The sequence below is a fragment of the Dreissena polymorpha genome, chromosome 5 (assembly GCF_020536995.1).
Source record: "Dreissena polymorpha isolate Duluth1 chromosome 5, UMN_Dpol_1.0, whole genome shotgun sequence".
Taxonomy (NCBI): domain Eukaryota; kingdom Metazoa; phylum Mollusca; class Bivalvia; order Myida; family Dreissenidae; genus Dreissena; species Dreissena polymorpha.
In genome coordinates, this window is record NC_068359.1 from 2,363,518 (window position 1) to 2,388,656 (window position 25,139).

At 35.3% G+C, this 25,139-nt stretch overlaps 1 protein-coding gene across 3 annotated transcripts in view; it reads right to left on the minus strand.

Annotated features, from left to right (window-relative positions):
- Nucleotides 1-1,689: 1,689 nt before the first annotated feature.
- LOC127832264 (inhibitor of nuclear factor kappa-B kinase subunit epsilon-like) overlaps nucleotides 1,690-25,139 on the minus strand; it is an 89,430-nt gene continuing 65,980 nt past the window's right edge. For all 3 annotated transcript variants that reach the window (XM_052357639.1, XM_052357637.1, XM_052357638.1), the window contains exons 10-19: nucleotides 20,466-20,671; nucleotides 19,189-19,339; nucleotides 15,461-15,689; nucleotides 13,996-14,108; nucleotides 11,570-11,689; nucleotides 10,050-10,151; nucleotides 7,554-7,650; nucleotides 7,033-7,229; nucleotides 5,942-6,022; nucleotides 1,690-5,272 (exon numbers count right to left, since the gene is read on the minus strand). In XM_052357639.1, coding sequence (XP_052213599.1) covers nucleotides 4,648-5,272; nucleotides 5,942-6,022; nucleotides 7,033-7,229; nucleotides 7,554-7,650; nucleotides 10,050-10,151; nucleotides 11,570-11,689; nucleotides 13,996-14,108; nucleotides 15,461-15,689; nucleotides 19,189-19,339; nucleotides 20,466-20,671 — 1,921 coding nt within the window. In that variant the 3' untranslated portion in view covers nucleotides 1,690-4,647. The remainder of the gene's footprint in view (nucleotides 5,273-5,941; nucleotides 6,023-7,032; nucleotides 7,230-7,553; nucleotides 7,651-10,049; nucleotides 10,152-11,569; nucleotides 11,690-13,995; nucleotides 14,109-15,460; nucleotides 15,690-19,188; nucleotides 19,340-20,465; nucleotides 20,672-25,139) is intronic.

Consider the following 25,139-nt stretch of genomic DNA (forward strand, 5'->3'; position numbering starts at 1 on the left):
CAATTTGACATTCAACCTCTAAGTACGACCTTGAACTTTGAGTTATGGAGACGAGTGTTACACTCGACATGACGTTTGTTCTGTTTTTATAATGGCTTGCATTTGTGTTTACTTATTGTTAAATTAAAAAGTATGACATAGAAAGTAATGTTCTGGTTGTTTTATCACCAAACTTGACTGTTGACCTCTAAGTGTGAAATCGACATTTGAGATAAGGAGACAAGTGTTACACAGAACAAACTATCTCCTCGTAATGGCCAAGTAGTAATTTATTTCTAAATAACATGATACATGACAACGTAACAGTCTTTATGGCACATGTAGGGGATACACATAAAACGTCGTTCTAAAATGTTATGCATTTTCGGAAAGATTGGTGCTAATCAAATAAATACTGGTCTAGTTAAGGAGAGGAAAATATTACACAGCCATATTATGAGCTCTGGCTTGTTATTGAACTCCATATAAAGCCGTAAACATTATTCAGAAAGGTTGGTGACAATCAGGTGAAATCTGGTCGAGTTGGAGGGCGGAAACCAAAATATCAGAAGGATTTACTGCCAGTGTGGAAACGATATGAATTCCTTAGGGGGGCATTACAAAGATACGATAACTTATGTTTGTTTTCTACTTTATTTTTAAATGTATATAGTCGACTTATTCCTGACGGATTGGTAAAATCATGATAGGCGTTATGTTGTTCATTTCATCAAAGGTCAAACCACTCAGATAGCAAAATATTCTTGCTATCAGCTGTCACAATCGAACTGCCTTTTAGGCAATCTACGCGTTCACATACACGTGTCAGTTCTTTCCTTTTCTCTCCTATTGCATCAGTTCAATAAGTAAGTAGCACTATTTTCTCCCGTTTTCCTAAGTGTAAATCCTCTTTTTTTCACAGAATCACATCTACATAATCCAACACAAACTATGCCCAATAACATGTGAACCAAAAACACGTTACACATTTTGGCATGACTGCCGACATCTTGAATAACACGAGGACAACATGAACTAGAGAACGCCCTCCGTGGATGTGGGATGGGAAGCGGACAACGACAACAAGCGAGGCATGTTATTTGTAATGCGCATGGGGGGGGGAGGGTAGAGGGTTAGGGTAAGGGCTAGGTTTAGGGGACGGGTTTGGGTTAGGGTTAGCTTTAACCCATACCTTAACCCTAACCCGACCCCTAACACTAACCCTAATCTAACCATAACCCAGGGTTATACCATGCCTCGCTCGTTGTAATTGTCCTCTTCCCATGTGGGATAGGTTAGTTTTATTTAAAGAATGTGGAAATTAACGAAAAAAACTATCGCCATACTTCAACTTGTGCCTTTTTTGTACAGTATACGCTGAAACGCGCTTTATACAACACGCACATTCAAACGCGTGTTTTTTTTCATTACACAAACACACACATTACAGGGATCAGAATAGTCAGATGTTAGAACGGCAATGTCTACCTAATAATTTTTAAGCAGTCATGTTTAAGGTAAATTCCGTTCACAGACGTCAACGTTAGAGTAAAGGTTAAATCGCAAGCTGTGACATGAATATGACCATAACTGAGCAAGGGCAAAATTGTCCAACATACGAGCAGTGCCAGAACGATGGACGGACAGGGCTCAAAAACATGCAAATATAAAACTGGTGATCAAACAAAAACAGCATACCAAACAAACGTGCTTTGTTAAATGTTTAATTGAAATAACAAACTATGTTATATCGGGCATGCGCTGAAACAGAGACATTAAAACATGTTTTACTTAACAACGTATGGTGCGTAAAGGGTCACATAAACTTTCAACAGAACGTGAGAACTATCATCAACTAAGCACAACAGTGAACAACTCTCGTAGCATATAAATGTAATATTGTTTGTACATGTACAATCAAAACCATTAGAAATTGAATTCTGTATGAACTCATATAAACACAGTAGTGTTATATGTTTTCATAGAAAACAAAATTCCATGTCTTGCCCTCAAAGACGTGTTGAATATCAACAAGAAGTGAGAGCGTTGTGGATTCAACGGATTATAAACAAATACAATCTTTTAAAAAACGTGCATGTGTGCGACCAAGATAATCAATAGGAGTGCAAAATGTCTTCATTACTGAGCACTAACAACATAAACAATTAACTAGTATGTGCTAAATGAAATTAAAATAACTAGGAAAGAAAATTCCACAAGAACACGTGTTTCAATCAAATATGTATATGACTTGAGGTTACAAACATTTAAATAGCGACACTATATAACTGTTTATATATTACCTATATTGTATATTTATAAAACAAGGAAATATAAAAAAATCAGTCCTGTAAAGCTTGATGCATTGATATTAATGGACACTTAAATCTCTCATGATATAGTAAAGGCTTATACACATTCATATATTTTGTTTAAAAAACGTAAAAAACACGTTAACCATATTATATTACGTTTACATAATTACATTAATATTTATAATAACAAATACTAATCAAGCAAGACACCTTTAATCTACGTTTACTAGGTTTTTCATGTTCTATGATTATAAATTAGCTTCAACATTCTTATGGAATACAATACAAAAATAAGTTATAAAAGTTACCTCCATAATAAAAATGGCATGATTCATATGCAATATATAAGTTCACATAGTGAACGTTACTAGAAAAACACAGTCACTTTATAAACACAGCAAAGTTAACATTTTATTTAAAATAAAATCGAAAGTTCAAAAACTATAAACAGTCTAAACAAACACGAAAATGAACACGTGACCTAGTGCTCACAGCTAGCAAACTTTTAATTACTTCAACGAAAATGTACGGACAAACTGTTGATTTTGCCTTCACGAAAACGTCACGTATTGACAATACCCACAAAAGAGGACAGTATTAGAAAAAAAATCCCATATGTGAGATATTCTCAACATTTTTGGTTAATTTTAACTTGATATTTACATAAGATTATAATCGAATACTTTTTTTTAAATAATTAACAGTTTTAAACATCACGCATTAAGCAAATACATGATATTATGTAGCCATATTAAAAATATCATTTACTTAAACGAGAGGTAATTATAAGTTGTAATAATTTTGCCAAAATGGTACAAGACATACATTATTTGTGTATGTATGCAATCAATAATACACAAAAGTATTGAACAAAACTGTGCAATTTAATAATTGCAGATTTTTGTAATAACATCATTTCAATGGTATATTTGTTTTATTAAAAATTGTTATTATTTTTCGTTTATATTGTTATTAACAAGGGCTGTTTGTAAAACATGCATGCCCCCCATATGGGCTGTCCGTTGTAGTGGCAGCCATTGTGTGAAAACGATTTTTGTCACTGTGACCTTGACCTTTGACCTAGTGACCTGAAAATCAATAGGGGTCATCTGCGGGTCACGATCAATGTACCTTTGAAGTGTCATGATCCTAGGCAAAAGCGTTCTTGAGTTATCATCCGAAAATCATTTTACTATTTCGGGTCACCGTGACCTTAACCTTTGACCTTGTAATCTCAAAATCAATAGGGGTCATCTGCAAGTCATGATCAATCTACCTATGAAGTTTCATGATCCTAGGCGTATGCGTTCTTGAGTTATCATCCGAAAACCATTTTACTATTTCGGATCACCGTGACCTTGACCTTTGACCTAGTGACCTCAAAATCAATAGGGGTCATCTGCGAGTTATGATCAATCTATCCATGAAGTTTCATGATCCTAGGCGTATGCGTTCTTGAGTTATCATCCGGAAACCATTTTACTATTTCGGGTCACCGTGACCTTGACCTTTGACCTAGTGACCTCAAAATCAATAGGGGTCATCTGCAAGTCATGATCAATCCACCTATGAAGTTTCATGATCCTAGGCGTATGCGTTCTTGAGTTATCATTCAAAAACCATTTTACTATTTCTGGTCACCGTGACCTTGACCTTTGACCTAGTGACCTCAAAATCAATAGGGGTCATCTGCGAGTCATGATCAATGTACCTATAAAGTTTCATGATCCTAGGCCCAAGCTTTCTTGAGTTATCGTCTGACAACCACCTGGTGGACGGACCGACCGACAGACAGACAGACCGACATGAGCAAAGCAATATACCCCCTCTTCTTCGAAGGGGGGGGGCATAAATATATAATATTATCATACTTGTGTGTGATGTAAATAAAATCATTCGTAAATAAAACATTAATATTATTCAATCAATTGCTAGAATGTTTTCGGCATGATGTAGATGATTAATACGATTTATGACAAGGAGACGCGTACAATCTCGGATGACATGATTGCGAAAAAAAACTAAGGAGATTTATTTGTTTAGTGTCTTCCATCGAAGCAAATGCATTTGCATGCGTGTATATAACACAACCGCGATATTTGTTTAAATACCAAGACACAGCGAGCATGCTTTTCAGGTGCGTTATTTTTAGCAAATACGCATTTACTTCATACATTATTCTACTCTAAAATAAATAAAATGGAATTTACAATGCCAAAATGTCGATTACTATACATGAATTGGGACCCGTTTTCGTATAGAAATAAGCGACATTGGTATTAAAAAGTAACCTTCAAAATGTTTGCAACCCTTATACATTATGTTTCTGTTAAAGCGCATGCCCTGGCCTTCATCAAGAACCGAAAGTGTCTGTAGAATTATAACCTAGGTCTGGATTGTTGGCTCTTTTTGCCGACTTCAGATTATAACACGGCGATAATGCACCGCGGGGAATCAGTTCCGTAGAATTTGAATCATCGAGTTGTTTTTCGTACGTTGTATTGAAGTTTTTTTTAGCATTTACATTTGTAGGTTTCGATACCGACGCTTCTTGAACGATCCTCGTCGACTCTGAAAGAGGGGTCGTCAAAGAATATCCATTATTTGTTGAAATCGCATTGGCCGTTCTGTGTATATGATTCAAATGGTTAGTGGTATTTGAAGGGTATGGACTTATATGATTTGGGGAATTATACACGTGCACTGTTCTCGGACAATCCGTTGATAAATGCGTTTCAAATTTAGAATCCAAATTACTTGGATGCACAATAGGTGTTCCTGTGTTATTTTGAGCTCCATGGTAAACAGGCAAAGCATCACTAGACGTAACTCTAACATTTGCATCGATGCCAGGACTTGGTCTTGGAATTAAATCATGACTTGGCTGAAGGAACACATTTGGTGCACCACTACCATACCCACTGGTTTCACCGCGAGTAGAGAACAGCATGCTGGGCATAGAGGCCATCTCCAATCGACTGCAAACAAATACGACACATATGAATAAAAAAAGTAAATATTTAACAAGAGTATGACAAAATTTAAGGAAAAAAGATGCCTTTAGAAACTTAATACATGTATGGTTTCGTTGATAAAAACCACAATTATTGGTGCAGGAAAAAGAATAATCGAACAGATCAACTAAGGATCAAGAGGTGTAAACCACAACTGTTACTTTATTTTGCTCAAAGTGATTAAAATCCACAATCAACACGTTCACAATTAATTTCTTAATGTAGTGAAAATGTTTTAATTGTATACATATTTGTTTTGTTTTCCGGGGGCCGATCTTTGATAGTTAGCAAATTATTCGGCATTAAGTATGTCGCTGTAACATCATAAGGATTTAGAGGTTCTTGAATTAATTGAAAAAGTCGCCATCAAACCATTCTGTACACAACATACATACGAATAAGAACAAGTATAAATGGCAGTTAAATTCAGCCTCAACACCGTTGAGCGTCTTTGCAACAGGACATATTTATCATCTGCTGAGAAGTATGTTCCAATTTGACCATCAAAAAGAGCTATGTTTGAAACCTGTACTGCGGAGATAGCTTTTTTTTCTAACCCCTTGTTAGTCATCCACAATAGATATAATACTTCATATATGAACCTAACGGATGGCCAAACGTTATAAACATTACCTTTTAAGTTCTTGTATGGATCGTTCATTATCCAACAGAACTGTTCCAAGTTCCTGGCCACTAATACGAATATAGTCAATTCTGAAAGGGATCAAATAATAGTAAGTTCACAATATATCACAGGAAACAACCTTTTGGATAATATCATATTAAATCAACACTGTTAATTATGTATTAATCATATGTGTACATGCACGCAACCGGTTTACTGTAGTATTTAGAATGTTTAAATATATATGTTTATTAGATAAAAACAACTAAGCTGCGAATGTATAAACTGTATGTAGACAAGAGACGTTTGATAATATTTGTATTATTTTGCTTTTTAACAATTGCAAGGAGACAATACCGATTATGTTTTAAATTGTAAATGTTTTATGTGTTTGTGCCGAACGAAAAACGCAATAGGAACAGGAAGTTAAAGCCAAGTTGTTCATGTACTGATATTCAATACCCTCACAATTGAAAGGTTTTCATTAAGTAAACTTCTTTGCTTTAAAATCTAAAAGGAAGAATATTTTTTCTCGATAAGCATATTTAACCTTGGTATTCAAAACCTTGGTATTTCAAACTTCCTATATTACAATAAACGAAAAGAACACACACATATTCGCATATTTTTGTTTTTTAATAATAGCCCCCACCCCAAACAAATAGAAAAAGCTTTCCTCTCTCACGGAACCAATAAAAAAGGATGAAACAAAACATTACTCCTTCGGGGATTAATTAAACACATAATTGTCTAATAATTAGGTTATTTATGATCATTAAATAGACAATGATTAACAATAAATATCAGTGCAATTTGTTCGAAAATTATTTACATTAATATTAAATAGTGTGTGTATTATGTTTTGAATGCAAGACTGAACAACAAAAGTTGCAATTCGCAAATCTATAAATATTTCCATACATTTTATCACATATACTGATTTTGTTTTATAGCTTTTCGGAACGACTTAGTACAATAGTTGTGGAATTAAAAAGCGTCTTTCAAAGCCGAAAATACACGAAAATGTGGCTTGTTAATGAAGTTCGTCATAACAATAACATATAAAATTCACTTTCAACAAGAATATGTATTAACGTACTCTGTAATTAAACTCTTCAGCAACTCGTTACGTTCGGAAACTTGAATACTTCTTTCGGAGTTGAACGAGCCTCGTGCACATGCCGAGCTCCCTTCTGGAGTTTCCCGAAGGCTGACTGGAAGCTTTGATGTTTGGCTTGTTATTGTTGCAAACAGTGACATTAGCTTTTCCGTCGCCATTTTAAATGAATCTTCAATCTGATAAATAGACATCAAGAAGTGTTAAGGAAAATATCTTCAAACAACTTAAAGTCCTAAGTTAAAACAATGGCGACAACAAGCCTAACAGGAAGTGAAAATCGGGGAAGTTTGGTTAATTCAATATAATCAGAGCAGTGAAAGCGAAATTGAAATACAATGCGTTATCTTTCAAGATAGTAATTTAATTTGCCTTATCACGTTCACAACAGCTGTAAACGTTAACTATAGCTTTGTAAATGAGCCCGAGTCAGTGACCTCGGTCTTCTTTTCCTCTAACGTTATTCAGATATTCCATCGTAGAAATTATTATCAGTAAGCTACCTTGAGCAGTTTCTCGTTCATCTGATCGAGACAGTCTGTGACGCATCTTACGTTGGTTTCCACCTTTACTGACCGTGCTAGATGCTTCAGAAAGACGCTGGAATTAAGAAGAGGTTTACAACCAAAGTTAATATTTATTTTTTCCTTTTATTTGACGGTTAATACTGCAAGTGTGACATTAACATATATGAATAAAGTACGTCGTTGCCATATACCTCACATTTTACTGTTTATACTGTCGATTTTTTTTCATTTCAATTGTAAAATGTATATGATGTATTCTATATGCTGTAAAGCAAAAGCGTTGTTGACGGTTTTAGATAACATCTTTGTGATCAACAACACGCGCGCGTATTATCTTATAGCCGCCTGCCGTTGTATACATGTGTAAGCTTGCATCTGCTTTTTAAGAAGTAATTCCATTATGATTGTTTGTTTGTGGCGTAAATAAGACAAACCGTGGTTAAAATAAAAAAAAGAAACGTTTCGAAGTTTTTATTAGTTTAGATCAGATTGTTAATGCAACATTTAAGGATCTTGCAGCTGCATCTATTCTTTCACTGAGGCAGTATTTGTGGGAATAGAAAGAATTGGCAAGCGTTTGCTATGCGATTATCTTGCCAAACGTGACAGACACCGACACAGGTCATGAAAAACTTGTTAGGTTTCGTGCCGGAAAAACAACGTCTTATAATAGCTTACAACTATCCATTTCCATCACCTGCGATTAATTGATAGCAGTTGTCAACAGACGCGCATTTAAATGTACATAGTTTTAGTTGGTCGCGTTAGCGGCCGACTAAATTTACAGAGCATATTTTGCAAATCAGTATGTGCTTAGAATCTTTAGCTACGGTAAGAACCGCAACTCACTATGCTAGGAGCGATTACCGCTGCCTGTCTGCACTGCAGACGACAAATGCTTCTGCTCTACTTCTGCAGTATGTGTATATACCAGCTTGTGAGACGGCATTGTCCAGTCTAATGTTTATCATTGAAATCTGTACATATTGGCTGCTTTTAGAGAAAACGGGGCTTAATGCATGTCAAATAAGATTAGCCTGTGCACACTGATTAGACTGTTTAATGCGCACAAGCTAATCAAGGACGACAACAGCTAACAAGTTCAGTGCCTTCAGCGCTTTGATTTAAAATGACATCCCCTGTAGTATACCAACACGTGTAACAGGCTTGGTTGATATATCCTTATGATTCTAAGGCACGACATCTTAAGAACTGAAAAATATTAACCAGAAGATCGTAACAAAACAAAGACCAGCGTATCGTTCACTATTTTGCTGGCCTGCCCTGTCCAGTTGCATCTACGCTAAGTTCCGTGGAATGATTACTTGTAGATACCAGCGCTGTTGTGATAACCTTCACGCAATACGGTCGGGTTAACGTGAAATTTCCCATGCATATTAATGTCGTGCGTGAGATGTAATGCGTATCTTCTTTGAGATAAGGCTCCTATTAATGTTAATGTATCTGTAGTTTAATATGTGTTCTCGTAATATCATTTGCCTTGGTACTCGGAATATTTCACATGCAGAGACATTTCTTCTAGTGTAATTAATATCGACACAGAAGGCAAGCTTACAAAAGCAAGCTGACGTGTGTAATAATTACCTCCATAATTACAGCAAAGAACACTGGTGACAAAGCATTTTCGATTTTCATATCCGTGTTTCAGTGCTGACAATATAACTTATGGCGATAATGTGAAATCTACCAACCTACGTGTGAAACGTAATTGTTGACATCGCAATAAAGTAAAATACTATGACATTCACGATATCGATTGATACAGGTCACACAAACTACATAGAAACACACATGAAAACAGAAATTTAAAGGGATCTTTTCACGCTTTGGTAAATTGACAAAATTTAAAAAAGTTGTTTCAGATTCGTAAGTTTTCGTTTTAGTTATGATATTTGTGAGGAAACAGTAATACTGAACATTAGCCATGCTCTAATATAGCCATTATATGCATCTTTTGACGATTTTAAAACCTAAAAATTATAAAGCGTTGCAACGCGAAACGATTGAATAATTTGGAGAGTTCTGTTTTTGTCGTTAAATTTTGTGAAACTACGAAGATTGCTTATATAAGGTATAAAATACGTCAATTATGTGTACTCGGCGGAATAGCTCAGTAGGCTAAAGCGTTTTTACTTCATGACTCTGGCAGGACTCCAGGGGTCACTGGTTCGAACCCTGCTCCGGGCAATGTTCTTTTCCTTTTTTTAATTTTTTTCTTGATTTTTTACTGGAGCTTTTATGATCCAATGTTTACATTTATCAATATAAAGCATTTAATGAATAAGTTTAAAAAAATGCCAAAATCTGTGAAAAGGCCCCTTTAAGAATTGCCTCATACAAGGCCTCATAAGCCTGCGGTCGCCTCATAGAAAAAGGAGTCTCCCGTATCTCTGTAACAAAACAAACATATCTTTAGAGGAAATTGCTTTTATATTTTTATAATTATTTTACCTGATATTTCGGGAGGACCAATGGTGTACTTTTGTGAGGTTTTTCACGCAGTGACTCTGATATAGCTCTATGACAGGTATTAATGAATTCTCCAGCTTCTCTCTGTAAAAGTGTTTCATTTTGTTTCATTAAATAAAACAAAACAATATTATGCATAACGTAAATTGCTAATGATTTAATATAATATATTTCATTTGTGTAAATTACTCAAATAAACAAAACTTTATAAGCCCATACAAATACAGAGTTTATTCTTAAAATCCCCCCATACATGACTTAACATATACAGTGGCATATTTTAACAACATATACTTCGATACATATTTGAAATATGTATTTGCCAATAAAGTGATTAAACATGCATGATTATCGGTATGTCTTATGCAATTTTCAAGTAGGTTCGTAATGAATACCTAATCTGTAAACGACCTTCGTTCAAGGTTAACTCGTTTTCAATCACTTCGTTCATAATAAAATCGCTTGAAATTGCTCGTGCATTCAATAAATCGAACATTCCGATATGCGGAAATTCTTTGTAATAATCTCGCTCTCAATGGCCTTTCATTGAAGGTTAATGCTTATGAAATCCCCAAAACTATAACCCACGTTCACTTCAAACAAAATGCCAAGTAATTATGATACAAAGATTTTTATAACCAGATTTATATGAGATTGAAAACAATGTTGATCATACCACGTGTTTCATGAAGCTCATCGAAGCTCATTACTAAAGTTCGGAAATGAAGTTGTCACTTTGTATCACTTTAAACAACTTGATATTCATAAGGTAACATGTATAATTTTTATAGAACTTAATTTAGAACGCACACGTGTTTGGGGTTAATCCGCAGTCATGCACCAAATCATATGATACAGCAAATAAAATCAGATTACCCATAACATTCAAAACAAAAAACGTGATTGCCTTATAACTTTTACAAATTAAAATAGAAAATAATACTATTATACGGCCTTTGAATAATATTTGTATGTGTAACTTTATCGCTAATAAATGAACAATAATACGTATATAGCCATGATAAAATGAAGAGATTGGACTCTAGTGTTACCATGATGGTTAATTCCTATCGCTTTATTTTTAATAGATACAACATATACTTAGTAAAAGTCTATGCTATACATCATAATTGTTAATAAATTGTAAAGTTAAGACAGCGAAATTTTTAGATTAAAAAAAGTAGAGCCCATAATTATTAAACATTTCAGGTTCAAATATGTATTGATAAACAACGCAACCACTTACCATGCATGGTTACAATTATAACTTCAAACGAAATTCCATTTGACAATTAAACTAATTCTTTTCCTGTGAGAAAACAATGGTGTGTACACGATTTTGACTAATCACATGTTGTGAATTATGAAATATACACCAGCGCAAGAAATCTGAAACAAATAACTACCACGAATCCCAACCCTCTATTTTATAAGGTAAATGCGTTTTCAATAAAACTGCATTCAGTTAAGATATACATTATATAGGATAGGTTCAAGCTTACCTTTCACACTTATGAATAAACTCCTCGTGCGCATGCAGGTCAGAGTACTTCCGGTGTTTGCTGAAGGTGCTGGAGACAGCTGCAATTCCCTGTCGGAGGTGACCCATTTTCGTTAGACACCTGGAATAGAAAACATGCCGATGATAGAGACGATCAAGATCTTATTTCTTTAATGTATTACATATATATTTCACTAATAAAAATGTGCATATAGTTATCATGGATGATACATTATATAAAGATATGGAAATAAGATATAGATATATTAGAGAGAACAAGAGCTGTCTCCATCGGAAGACATATGCCCTCGAAAAACGCTTTTTCGAAACCTAAACGCAGATTTCGAAACCTAAACGCGGACCCTAAGTTCAATGTAAAGGTCAAATGGGTAAAAAGAGTGTGCGTATGGAAAGGCCTTGTCCATATACACATGCATACCAAATATGAAGGTTACATCTGAAGCGACATAGAAGTTATTAGCATTTTTCGAAACCTAAACGCAAAAGTGTGACGGACAGGCGGGCGGACGGACGGACAGACAGACGGACGGACAGTGCGATCACTATATGCCCTCCTTTGGGGGCATACAAATGGCTTTACAACAAGCAATGGAGACGTTATGAGCAATCATTTCTATGGACGGTCTATAATTATGTAAATAACTCACTAATGCTATTGTTATACCCTAAGAAACCTTCAACAAATTTTCTAGATATATATCTTAGATTGCACCGTTATACATACAAATTAAATGTTCACATAAATGCAATATGAATAGTTTATTCTATACTTATACGTAAAGAAACCATCAAAACATTTCTGGATATTTCTCTAATCTTGTACCACTATACATAAACATTAAATGTTTTCAGATAAATGCTTTATGAATAGTTTATTCGGATCGACAAATTTAAATAGCAATATTTCAATAATAATTTTATTTATTATAAATTATATATTATAATTATATTTCTAATATCAAGCGCGTATTTAGCCCATTTATGCCTAGCGTCTAGAAAAAAAGGCCTTGTCAAACAGCGTAGACCAAGATGAGACGCCGCATATGATGCGGCGTCTCATCAGGGTCTGCACTGTTTGCTTTAAGGAATTTCTGTAAGAAATAGTCTAAATATAGAAATAAATATACTAGACATCCCTAATTTTGGAAATAAATTGATCCAATTTAAAAGGATGGGAGAGTCCACTAGGCATACATGGGTTAAACATGAAACAACATCACGCTATGTCTCCGAAAATTATGTGTAAACGATTCTTTTTAAGAAAGTACTACACATACAGTACCACAAATACGTTAAAAGGTGAACATTCTGTCCGACTGCAAGCACATGTTGAGGCATTTAATTAAATCTTCTCGAAACCAGAGTTTTACCCAAAATAAGTCCAGTTAGATTAGTTAACTAGTTCTGCATTCCAATATTTAATTTGAAAGACACACACCACATATACAAGAAATTAATCACAGTTGTATCTGTAATTTATGTATATACGCTATCAAATATCAAAGACGGCATTTTGAGTACAGATTAAACATGGAAGTGTTTTGTAATAATTATCAAGATACACGCGCTTGGGGCGACATCTTTAAAGCGCATATATCTTCGTCTTATGTGTCCCGTTAATGAACAATTTAGTAAGAAAGACAGGTTTTTGTGGACCTCAAGAAGTACTTGAGCACACTAGCAAAATATGTTGATTGTTTTTCGACGAAAGCAGTCAAATAACGCAATATTTCTTTTGTTAATGAAGTGGGATAAGTGCTTACAAACACCAAAACTAAATGAAATTGCAAGTCGATAGATAAACACATCATATTATAATGCATCTTTAGCATATATAAATTGCAACAACTAAACCATCAAGCGCATATCCTTCACAGACGATTTGTGTGGCTTTTGATTGGCTGTGTTGAATCTCGCCTTCTTGGAATCAACACTTTAAAGTAATTTAGAAATTTATGCCGTCGTATTGCCTAAACAGGGGCTCGTTTCTTTATGCATCGCGTCACACATTCTTATCCTGACCGTAAAGAGTTTACTTGAGATGGCTTTTACATTAAAATTGCCGTAAGCAACCTAAACAATGATGGGTCAAAAAATAGTAAAAGTACTTATGACAACATGACAATTAATATCAGCCGAGCTCTTGGAAAACCGGACTCATGGCATGTGCGTAAAGTGTCGTCCCAGAAAAGCTAGTGCAGTCCGCACATGATAACGATAACATTCTCCGCATAGACTGGATTTTTGTTTAGAAGAAAATTTCTGAAAATGAAGAAAATCATGAAAGCGATAAATTGTCGTCCCTGATTAGTCTGTGCGGACTGCACATGCCAACCTGGGATGACACTTGACGCTCATGCATTAAGCCCGGTTTTCCCAAAGCGCGACTCAATACTATGAATGTACCGATCTCGACCCTCGTCACAGCATAGATCGTCACTAGGTGACAGAGGGTGGTCGTTCACCTTCCTGGACAGGACCGACATGTAGGTGCGGATTTCATCCACCCTTCCCTGCGTCTGGAAATAGGCAATGGAATGTTTTGATGTTGGTAAACATAATTGCTTTTTTAATACTAGAAGCCACAGAGGACATCGAGAGACCTAGTTAGTGAGCATTGAAATGTGGGTACAGATTTAGGCACATCCCTTACAGAACAATGAACTCGTTCAGAAACAGCGGATTGTTTCAAGAATTTTTGTTAACCGATATAGGAAGTTGATTTGCTCTAATAATCGCCAAAATGAATGTAATACTTTAAAGTACATCAATACAAGTAATTAACAAAAGTTTGTTCAATGCGTAGAAAATCCCGGTATACGTTTGAAGGATATACGTATTTCCGGCGCAGGAAACAAAACTTAAATATAACCACTATCTACGGATAAAACACGTCACAATGTTCTCAAATTAAACTATTGAATATTTTCAAAGATTTAACATATTTACATCCGCGTTCCTTATGATAAAGTTTATTTTAAGTATTCATGAAAGGACAGTACTATTTTTTTATCGTTCCAAATGTTCTTTTTCAGACTGCAAGTTGTAAAATGCGTTTAGAATATAGTTAATTTTAACTTAACCGGAAGACGTTTTTCGTGAGCTGATATTGTTTCCCTGTGACCCATAATAAGAGCGGATTTAAGCCTGATATTTTAACATCCTATACAAATAAAACAATTTATGGTATTTTAGTTCTGAAAAAGATTCTTTACATTCTTGTGTTCGTCAGTACAAAAAATACATCGATTCATAATAAGTATTCATAACCCTTGACGAGGTCACACCGAGTTCAGATCCGAAGTCTACAGAGTAGCTGCGTGTAAGTTTTGATATAAGTCTTTAGACTATCTGCGTGTGTGTTTTGATACAAGTCTATAGACTATCTGCGTGTATGTTTTAATAAAAGTATACAGACTATCTGCGTGTCTGTTTTAATAAAAGTCTATGCGTGTATGCTTTGATTGAACAAATGCACACGATTTCAAACGTACGACCCATCACACCATAACTTCTTTCAATAAGGGCATGACTTATCATTAAGTGTTTAATATCAAGGAAGTAACCGGTATCTTGGATTGGTGGAATAAAGACCAATAGGCCTTCTAACTTCCTTATTTGAAAAATGTTTCACATAAATACTTTACAAATCAGGCACTAAAATAAATTTTAATATAGTAGGCTGTTGGTTTAATCACAAACATTTGTTGATTTCTGGCTATTGTCGAGTTCTTCTTACTTTCAGTTTGTACACTCTTCGTGCATATACTAGATAAACTTTGTTCTAGATACAGGACACTATTTCCGGTTAAACCGGTTAAACACCTGTATTGCTTTGAGTAAACTAAGATGCATCAGTAATCGACGATACCTTTTTTAATAACTCGTGTAGGCTGTTATCAGTGACAACAAATGCCTCCAATTCCTCCACACCGGAGTCCGGATCAAGCGTGCCAATATTTTTAAGGAAAGTCAAACACATCTGGGCCTGTTTCTGGCTTGCACGTATCATCTCTATGCGCACCTTCACTAACGCTGTCTGTTTTTCTATTTCCGGAATGAGCACTTCCGTTGGCTTAAGAGCATCTTGGTCATGATTTCTGCAATAGAAGTGCGGACAATGTGTATGATGTCCAAATGTGATATTTGACCATGACCTTTTAGCTATGAACACGGGTCTTACAAGCGATACGCCGCATCAACATGGTGAACAGAGGTGGATAGTTATTTCTAAAGTGCGAGCTGCATGATGCAATTCCATTCCGGACAAGCTCGGACGGACGAAACGCAGAGACCATGCAAGAACCCGATTTAGTTCGCATAAACGGATTCTAGATATTTCATAAACAGGTTTTGTCGATTTTTCTCATTGATTAAACAAGTCTATTTAAATATGCAGTTGTACTTGGTATACTAGTATTGCGAAAAGAACAAGAGGGCCAAGATGGCCCTAGTTCGCTCACCTGAGAGGAGTCGGTTCATTCAATCTTTACCAAATGTCAAACTTGACCTAGATATTGTCCAGACAAACATCCTGGTCAAGTTTCATCATTATTTCATCTGCGAGTCCTGATCAATGTACCTATGAAGTTTTATGATCCTAGGCGTAAGCATTCTTGAGTTATCATCCGGAAACCATTTTTTCTAAGTTAAGTCACCGTGACCTTGACAGCCATTGTGTGAATACGTTTTTTGGCACTGTGACCTTGACCTTTGACCTAGTGACCTGATAATCAATAGGGGTCATCTGCGAGTAATGATCAATATACCTATGAAGTTTCATGATCCTAGGCATAAGCGTTCTTGAGTTATCATCCAGAAACCATTTTACTATTTAAGGTCATCTTGACCTTGACATTTGACCTAGTGACCTGAAAATCAATAGGGGTCATCTGCGAATCACGATCATTGTACCTATGAAGTTTCATGATCCTAGGCATAAGCGTTCTTGAGTTATCATCCAGAAACCATTTTACTATTTCAGGTCACCGTGACCTTTAACTTTGACCAAGTGACCTGAAAATCAATAGAGGTCATCTTCGAGTCATGATCAATGAACCTATGAAGTTTCATGATCCTAGGCATAAGCGTTCTTGAGTTATCATCTGGAAACCATTTTACTATTTCGGGTCACCGTAACCTTGACCTTTGACCTAGTGACCTGAAAATCAATAGGGGTCATCTGCAAGTCATGATCAATGTACCTATGAAGTTTCATGATCCTAGGCCTAAGCGTTTTTGAGTTATCATCCAGAAACCATTTTACTATTTCGGGTCATCGTGACCTTTGACCTAGTGACCTGAAAATCAATAGGGGTTATCTGCGAGTCATGATCAATGAATCTATGAAGTTTCAAGATCCTAGGCATAAGCGTTCTTGAGTTATCATCCGGAAACCATTTTACTGCTTTGGGTAACCGTGACCTTGACCTTTGACCTAGTGAGCTGAAAATCAATAGGGGTCATCTGCGAGTCATGATCAATGTATCTATGAAGTTTCATGATCCTAGGCATAAGCGTTCTTGAGTTATCATCCGGAAACCATTTTACTATTTCGGGTCATCGTGACCTTGACCTTTGACCTAGTGACCTGAAAATTAATAGGGGTCATCTGCGAGTCATGATCAATGTACCTATGAAGTTTCATGATCCTTGGCATAAGCGCTCTTGAGTTAATATCCGGAAACCATCTGGTGGACGGACGGACCGACATGAGCAAAACAATATACCCCCTCTTCTTCGAAAGGGGGGGGGGGCATAATGAGAAAATGCCCCCCTCCCAGCAGCCATGTTATTCAACTGACCGGAACCATTTTATTTTTGAATTCAACTCTCGTATCAAGGAAACAAATGTTCTGAGCAAATTTCATGAAAATTGGGCCAATGTGACTTCTACTGTGTTCACATGTTTTCACTATATACATTATAGAGAAAAATGCCCCGCCCACTGGCGGCCATGTTTTTTTCACCTATCCCGACCATTTTCAAACTCGTCCGAGATATCAATAAAACCAATGTTTTGACCAACTTTCATGATGAGTGGGCAAAAATTGTGAGTTCTAGAGTGTTTACAAGGTTTCTCTATAGCCAAATAGGGATAACTGCCACTATATACATATAGAGAAAAATGCCCCGCCCACTGGCGGCCATGTTTTTTCACCGATCTCGACCATTTTCGATCTCGTCCGAGACATCAATTGAACCAATGTTTTGACCAACTTTCATGATGATTGGGCAAAAATTGTGACTTCTAGAGTGTTTACAAGGTTTCTCTATAGCCAAATAAGGAAAACTGCCCCGCCCACTGGCTACCATGTTTTTCAACGGATCGGAACCACTTTTGAACTCAACCCAGATATCATTAAGACAAACATTTTGACAAAGTTACATGAAGATAGGGAATGAAATGTGACTTCTACAGTGTTTACAAGGTTGTTCTTTTTTGACATTGTGACCTAGTTTTTGACCCGGCACAACCCAGTTTCGAACTCGGCCGAGATTTCATTGGGACAAAGCTTCTGACAAAGTTTCATGAAGATGGGACAAGAAATGTCGCCTATAGAGTGTTTACTAGCAAATGTTAACGGACGGACGGACGGACGGACATACGACGGACAAAGACCGGTCACAAAAGCTCACTTGAGCAATCAGGTGAGCTAAAAATTAAGACGGAAAAACAATCTCGGATCTTATATGTTTCCTGCGTAAACGGTAAACGTCTATAAACTAAACATGCCCGACAGAATATCATTTCTGATAAGTTTGCCCTATTTAAGGGTTAGTGCTACATGCTCATTGAAAGTTTGTTTATGTCATAGCACTGCAGAATTTCATCAGCATTATTTTTAAGACATGACTTAAATGAGGTCAACACGCAATAACCAACTTAATTTATCAAACTGCGTAGTAAAATAATTCGGTCACTATTTCAAACAAACAAAGGTGTTGAACTGTTTTCCGCGTATACGAATATAAGCATCTGCTGTGTTATTCGCTTATGAATAATAAGCATAACACTATTTATATTATTACAAAACTTTTAAATGCAAAAGCTGAATCGATCTTCGTCTACAATCGAACTTTACCGGCCATTAAACAAACACAGTTGTTCCAATGTTTACGAATCAGATTACGCAGTTATCACAGCCTAGTATCATACATGTACCTTTATTAAACAAACAGTATATTGATATACGTGAATTGCGTAAGGCTACGTTCAATCGTATTAAACCCTTCATTGATCAAAATGAAAGAGTTCTGATCAAATCAAACATATTTTAAAAATGGGCACTGTATATACACTGTCAATACTATTTAAGATTAGATTGCCTTTGACTTAAACCAGACAGTGTATTTACAGCTATAAATTTGATCACACAGATGAAAAATATTGCATCATACATAATATTCAAATAATAAACCTAATTTTATTGGCAACAGTTTACCCATTTCGTCGAGGTTATAAACAAACTTCCCTATCAGCTAAAAACTGAATGCGAACTTACTTCCGCAATCAATGGTTTTGCATAACTACTTTACGAGTATAATATATAATATATTACACCAACGAATGTAAAGAGTAGGGCAGTTATACTATACCTTAAATGAATCAACGCTTCCACAGCTAAATGTTGGTTCTCGAGAACCTGTTTAAGGTTGAATTCAACGAAGAAGGCATTTCCTGCGCATTGCTTAGCAACCGCTTCATCGTTGCTAAGTGACGTCTTTAACGGTAACGATGGAAAAGGGGCTGAAATATACGTATATTACAATGATAAAACACATCATTGTTCGCATTCCTTATTTGATCATACTAACATATCTAAAGACTGACGAGATTACCTTCGTGTTTAGTTGAACAGATTCCAATAGGGTTATTAGGTCATTTTCCAGTATATTCACAATATTTTGACGAATGCCTAGTTCCATTTTGAACCATCATTCATCAATAAAAATGTATAAATAAAACACAATAAAAAAAACAAGCAAAATGGTCCCCTTCCGGTGAAACTCCACCATTGTCAGATTTTATTTATATGTTGTCATAGCAACCAGCATTTTCGACGTAGAAACAAAATGAAATGACTAGCATAATCTCCATATTGCCATCTATCCATGTTTCAAGTTTCAGTAACAAATATAAAGAACTTTTAAAGTTATTGCAGGATCCAGAAAAGTGTGACGGACAGACTGACTGACTGACTGACTGACTGACTGACTGACTGACTGACTGACTGACTGACTGACTGACGGACTGACTGACACACAGTGCGCAAACCATAAGTCCACTCCGGTTTCACCGGTAGGGGACAATAAGCATTTAGTTTCGCAAACCGAAATATCTTAAATCGTTTTTTATTTTTAAACAAACATGTCCTATTACATATTTCATTTTATTCAAGTATGATAATGAGCTTACAAATCAATGATAAACATAATCAAGCCATTTGCTTGTTTTTTTTTATCACAGTTATTTTTTATCAACAAACCTGATACTCAATTAACGGAAGTTGTTAGTAATGCGGTTAAAATATAATTATGTGATACAGTTTACATTTTAATTCCGTCCCTGTTTAATGCGTTACTTTAAATGATATTTGAGGTTATATACGTTTACTACATACATGTTCCTACGAATAATGCACATAAACATATAAAAATGATGAGATCATACGATTTATGTTGACGTAAACTTAGTACATATTGCATATTCGTTTATATTCGTCCTCTGACGCTTGACATTGGTTTGCCAATATTATTAGTAGTGGTGAATTAGCAATTCTTAACAATGTTTTAGACGGCATTATTACTATTGCAATAGAGTTGATCATCATTTTGTTTGCTACATTTTCCTCCATAATTAAAATGGTTCTTACGTATTTTAGGTATATTGCACTGGTACTGTTCACAACCATCTTTGTCATAGACAATTAAAGTCGTCTTTAGGACTACTTTTGGAAAGCTTTGTATCTGGTCGTTGATATCAACAACATTTGTTAGTGGTTTGTCGCCCAACAGTATTATCTGTCTATTCGCGGGTATTTCTGTCAAATAACCAATCTTCTCTTGAATATGAACGAGACTGAAAATAAAAATGCAATAATACAGATCAGGCAAAATGGGCTGAATGAAAGTGTTAATAGTTTCTTCGCATATACCTAAGTACACGTAGTAAAATCATCATTTTAGTAAGCACACTATATCCTCAAAGCGACACAAACCAATGATTGGCCGACGTTTTAAACATTTAAGGTCCCAAAACAGTATTTGGCTTAATTATTTGATTGCATACCTTCGTTTAGTTGCAATGTTTACGCGATTTAATTCATTCATGAAACATTTTAACAAAATAACTCGATATGCTTATAAAGCGTTTATGTCAACGGATACCAAAACGGAGCATATGTACTTCATGCGAAATAATGTGTTGCTCTTAGTTCGTTTATTTGAGAAAATATTACGTTTATAATATGACGTTTTTACCATTTTTACAATTGTTACAATGTGGCTCACATGCATGATTGGCAATATATTATGTTTATTGCACTTTTTAGATTTGAGATGTTCCTTAAGATATGTGCACATCCACATCAAATAAACCAAAATGAAGCCATTATCACATAAAAAGACGATGGTTGGAAACAAACTTCAACCAAAAGTTGATGCTCGAACAGTGCAAGTAGACTGAAGTACATTAAAGCGCCATTATTGAGTTTGACAATTAACTATTTTATTAATTATTTTCCAGAACGAACATTGGCAAACCCTGATACGAGACACGACAGGTCTTTCAAAGCAATACGTCAATGAAACTGTCTATCAACAGACATTTCTCGTAGCCAAGTCGTATGAAATACACAATTATATTAAAACAATCACTGTGCATTAATGTTTGTCACTTGAACAATTTGCTAATAATTGGTTCTCATAAACCTTGATTCTAAACTTAATGTAATTATCACTAATTAAATGCATGCATCATTTGTGTTTATGACTCCACCAAAAAGATTCAACTCAACTGCAAACAGATACTATTTAGTTATTTTAGACAAACATTGTTTAAATCGCAAACATCCGCTAATCACCGAATTATTATTTAATTGAAAATAGCGAATGGAAATCAATATCTTATATACACCAACTTCCTCAAATCAAACTTTTTAAATTTGAAATTTGATGTTCACAAGACTCAATTAAGAGCGAAGTTACTTATAGAGCGATTATTTGTAAGATCCTAGATAGTTAATATATGAAGTTGATGACACGGGAAAACAGGGGAAAATGTATACGCATTTTAACTAACTATCATTGATATTAAAGATTGTTATTTCTTTCCTTTCAGTATTGAAATTTCTCCAAGAATCACACATTTCACTTGGAACGCCATCTCACATAGGTACGCCTCAGATCGACGGTGCATGATTTACGCGCTTGCAATGATTTCCGTTTATTTGCACGTGCCTCATACATAGCCACGAAATGAAAAGTGAAAGTTTTCGCTTTACCAAACTCTCTACGGCTACTGGCATTAAACGCTGCCATCACAAGAATATCCAGCCAGATCTGGACGATTTTTGGAGTTATTATATTATGAAAATTAGTATCACTTTCTTTTATATTTTGAAAACAGTGAAGAAATTGAGAATCATAATAAACACTTGCTGTGTTTGTGAAACACAGTGCCCCCTAATGGGCTTTGAAGCCATATATTTGACCTTTTACCTTGAAGGATGACCGTGACCTTGAACTTTCACCACGAAAATGTGAAGCTCCATGAGATACACATGCATGCCAAATATCAAGTTGCTATCTTCAATATTGCAAAAGTTATGACCAAGGCTAAAGTTTTGGGACAGACACACACATACAATGATACATATACATACAATGACAAACATGCCAAAAACAATATACCCCCCTCCGATCATTCGATCCGGGGGCATAAACAATACCTAAATTAAACAAAGTACTAATAACAACGGAAATGTTTTCCATGCCGGTGATACTGTAAGACGCAATTATTGTATAGAGCTATGCGCGACACCAGTCAAAGCTCTGCGCGGAGCTGTCACTATACATTCTCAAGAACATAACAGTCATACGCTCCTTTAACAGCAACTCACAATAAAACATGTTAAATAAACAAAAATAATACATGACTTTTACTAAGGAATATTTTAGGAATATGTAAAATTTACATATTAATCAAAACTTATTCATGTTTAAAATATGAAGATAAACAGATAGGCAACCAACATTCGTTTAAAAAAACTCCGTTTGCCCGTAAAAAACAGTAGAGTACTTTGTTCTCTGGTTTGTTGCATGCAATATTGTCTGAAATAGTGCATGAAATGTTGTGTGGCATAGTGCTTGTAATACGTTCTCGCATGGCGCGTTTAATGTTGTCTGGTACAGTGTATGCAATGTTTGTATGCGTAGTGCGTTCAGTGTTGTCTGGCATAATTCGTTTAATGTTGTCTGATATAATGCGTGCCATTTTGTCTGTCATACTGCATGCAATATTGTCTGTCTGGTGCGTGCATGTTGTCTATTTGAGTGCGTGTAAAATTGTAGGACATAATGCGTACACTCTTGTCTGGCATTGTGCGTACAGTGTTGTCAATTGCATTTGTATTTTTAAAGATCATATGTTTATAAAGCGACAAACGCAACACGTAAAAAATGCTTTACAAGATAGTGTGTGTTCGCTATATATCGTCCTTCATGTCAACACGAGCATGTATATAATAACCCCCTTTTTCAGACTGGATTCAAATATTTACAAAAGCAGATGCTTACAAAATCCACGCCCGACTCATAGTAAACAATCATATGATTGAACAATGTCGTATAAACGTTTGGTAGCAACTACAAAATGTTATCTGAAAGTTTCGTCAGTCTGTTTCAAATATTAGCATGACAAACTCTGGAAACAAACCGAAAAGTATTTCAACCAACCGTCACTGCTATTTATACAACGAGAAGGGGTCATGGTATCAGTAAATGCCAGGATCACGACGTACGGCGAACTAGAACTGTGTCTATTAACTTACCAAACAATGACTTATTTGCACATTTAATTGACTTCAATGGTGAATGAATTGCATTACTACCAAAACTAACCTTTAAAAAATATCCAATAGTTTGTTTTGGTGGGGTTTCCACCGAAATCTTACATTATTAGAGAGACAAGTCATTTTGCGGATTGAACCTAAAATACTGCACAAGTAACTGAGTTGCATCATAATACTATTTTCATTGTATTCGACACTATTCACGTGTATATATAACTTATTTAAGTTAGGTTATATTGAATATATTCAGATTTTTCGTCGATTACAAATAGGAAATTGTGTGTTTTACTTGTAATAATCAAAACTGATTTTTCTTAGAATGAAATTCACAATTTATCAGATCAAATGCAGTGCATTTAGCTTTTCTAGGATACTGGTATAAAAAGAGATATACTCTAAAAATAAACAAACCATGAAATTACGAGCAATTATTTCATTCCATATTATTTAAGTAAGAAAGACCATACCTATTTCCCATAAAAGAGCAAAACTATACAAATTAAGAAACACAATAGAATGTACTTTATGTGTGTGATATTTAAAGCAAGAATTTGGTATTTCGGACGTCATGGAAAATTGCTACCGGTAATCTAAATTCATAGCTTGCTTTTATTATCAATAATAATTTTGAAGATTCAATAAAATGAATCACTGACATTAAATATACCAAGAAAGGAATTCACCGTATCTCAAACCGGATACCACTTATGTATTAAAGGATAAAACATCGTCTTAATTGTAAAAATAGCAATCATCCGTACTTCGATTGGCGATAGTAAAATTTAAAATAGCCAATGAACATTCTTAATATGTTTAATATTGAAATACAAACTTCCTTTCTGAAAATGGGTCTATAGTAGGACAACGTTTTAGAAATTGGATGTTCCCAATATCCAAATTACCCGACGCGATGTATATATTATATCTTGACACCTGGTGGCACGAATAAATAAGTATGCCCTGTCGGACCGTATTTGGTACAAAAACGAATATGGTACAAGTTTGTACCATATTCGGCCGAATATGGTACAACTGTCTAATTGTACCATATACGTATCTGCAGTTTTGGGGTAAAATGCCTGACCGAATATGGTACAAACTTGTACCATATTCGGATGAAAAATGTACCACATTCGTTCCGAATATGATACACACTCATCATCGTAATCATCATCATCATCGTTATCTCATCATCATCATCATCATCATCATCATCATCATCGTTATCTCATCATCATCATCATCATCATCATCATCATCATCATCATCACATCAATTATCAACACCCCAATGATCATCATCGTTGTTATCTTTACCAACACCACCATCATCATCACCATCAAAACCAACATCATCATATCCATTATCATGATCGTAATGGTGATCACAAAAGTTTTTTTTGTGATGATAATGACAGCGATGTTTTCGGTCGATAATGAGGATGTTGTGATGATGATGACGACGATGAGAATATCA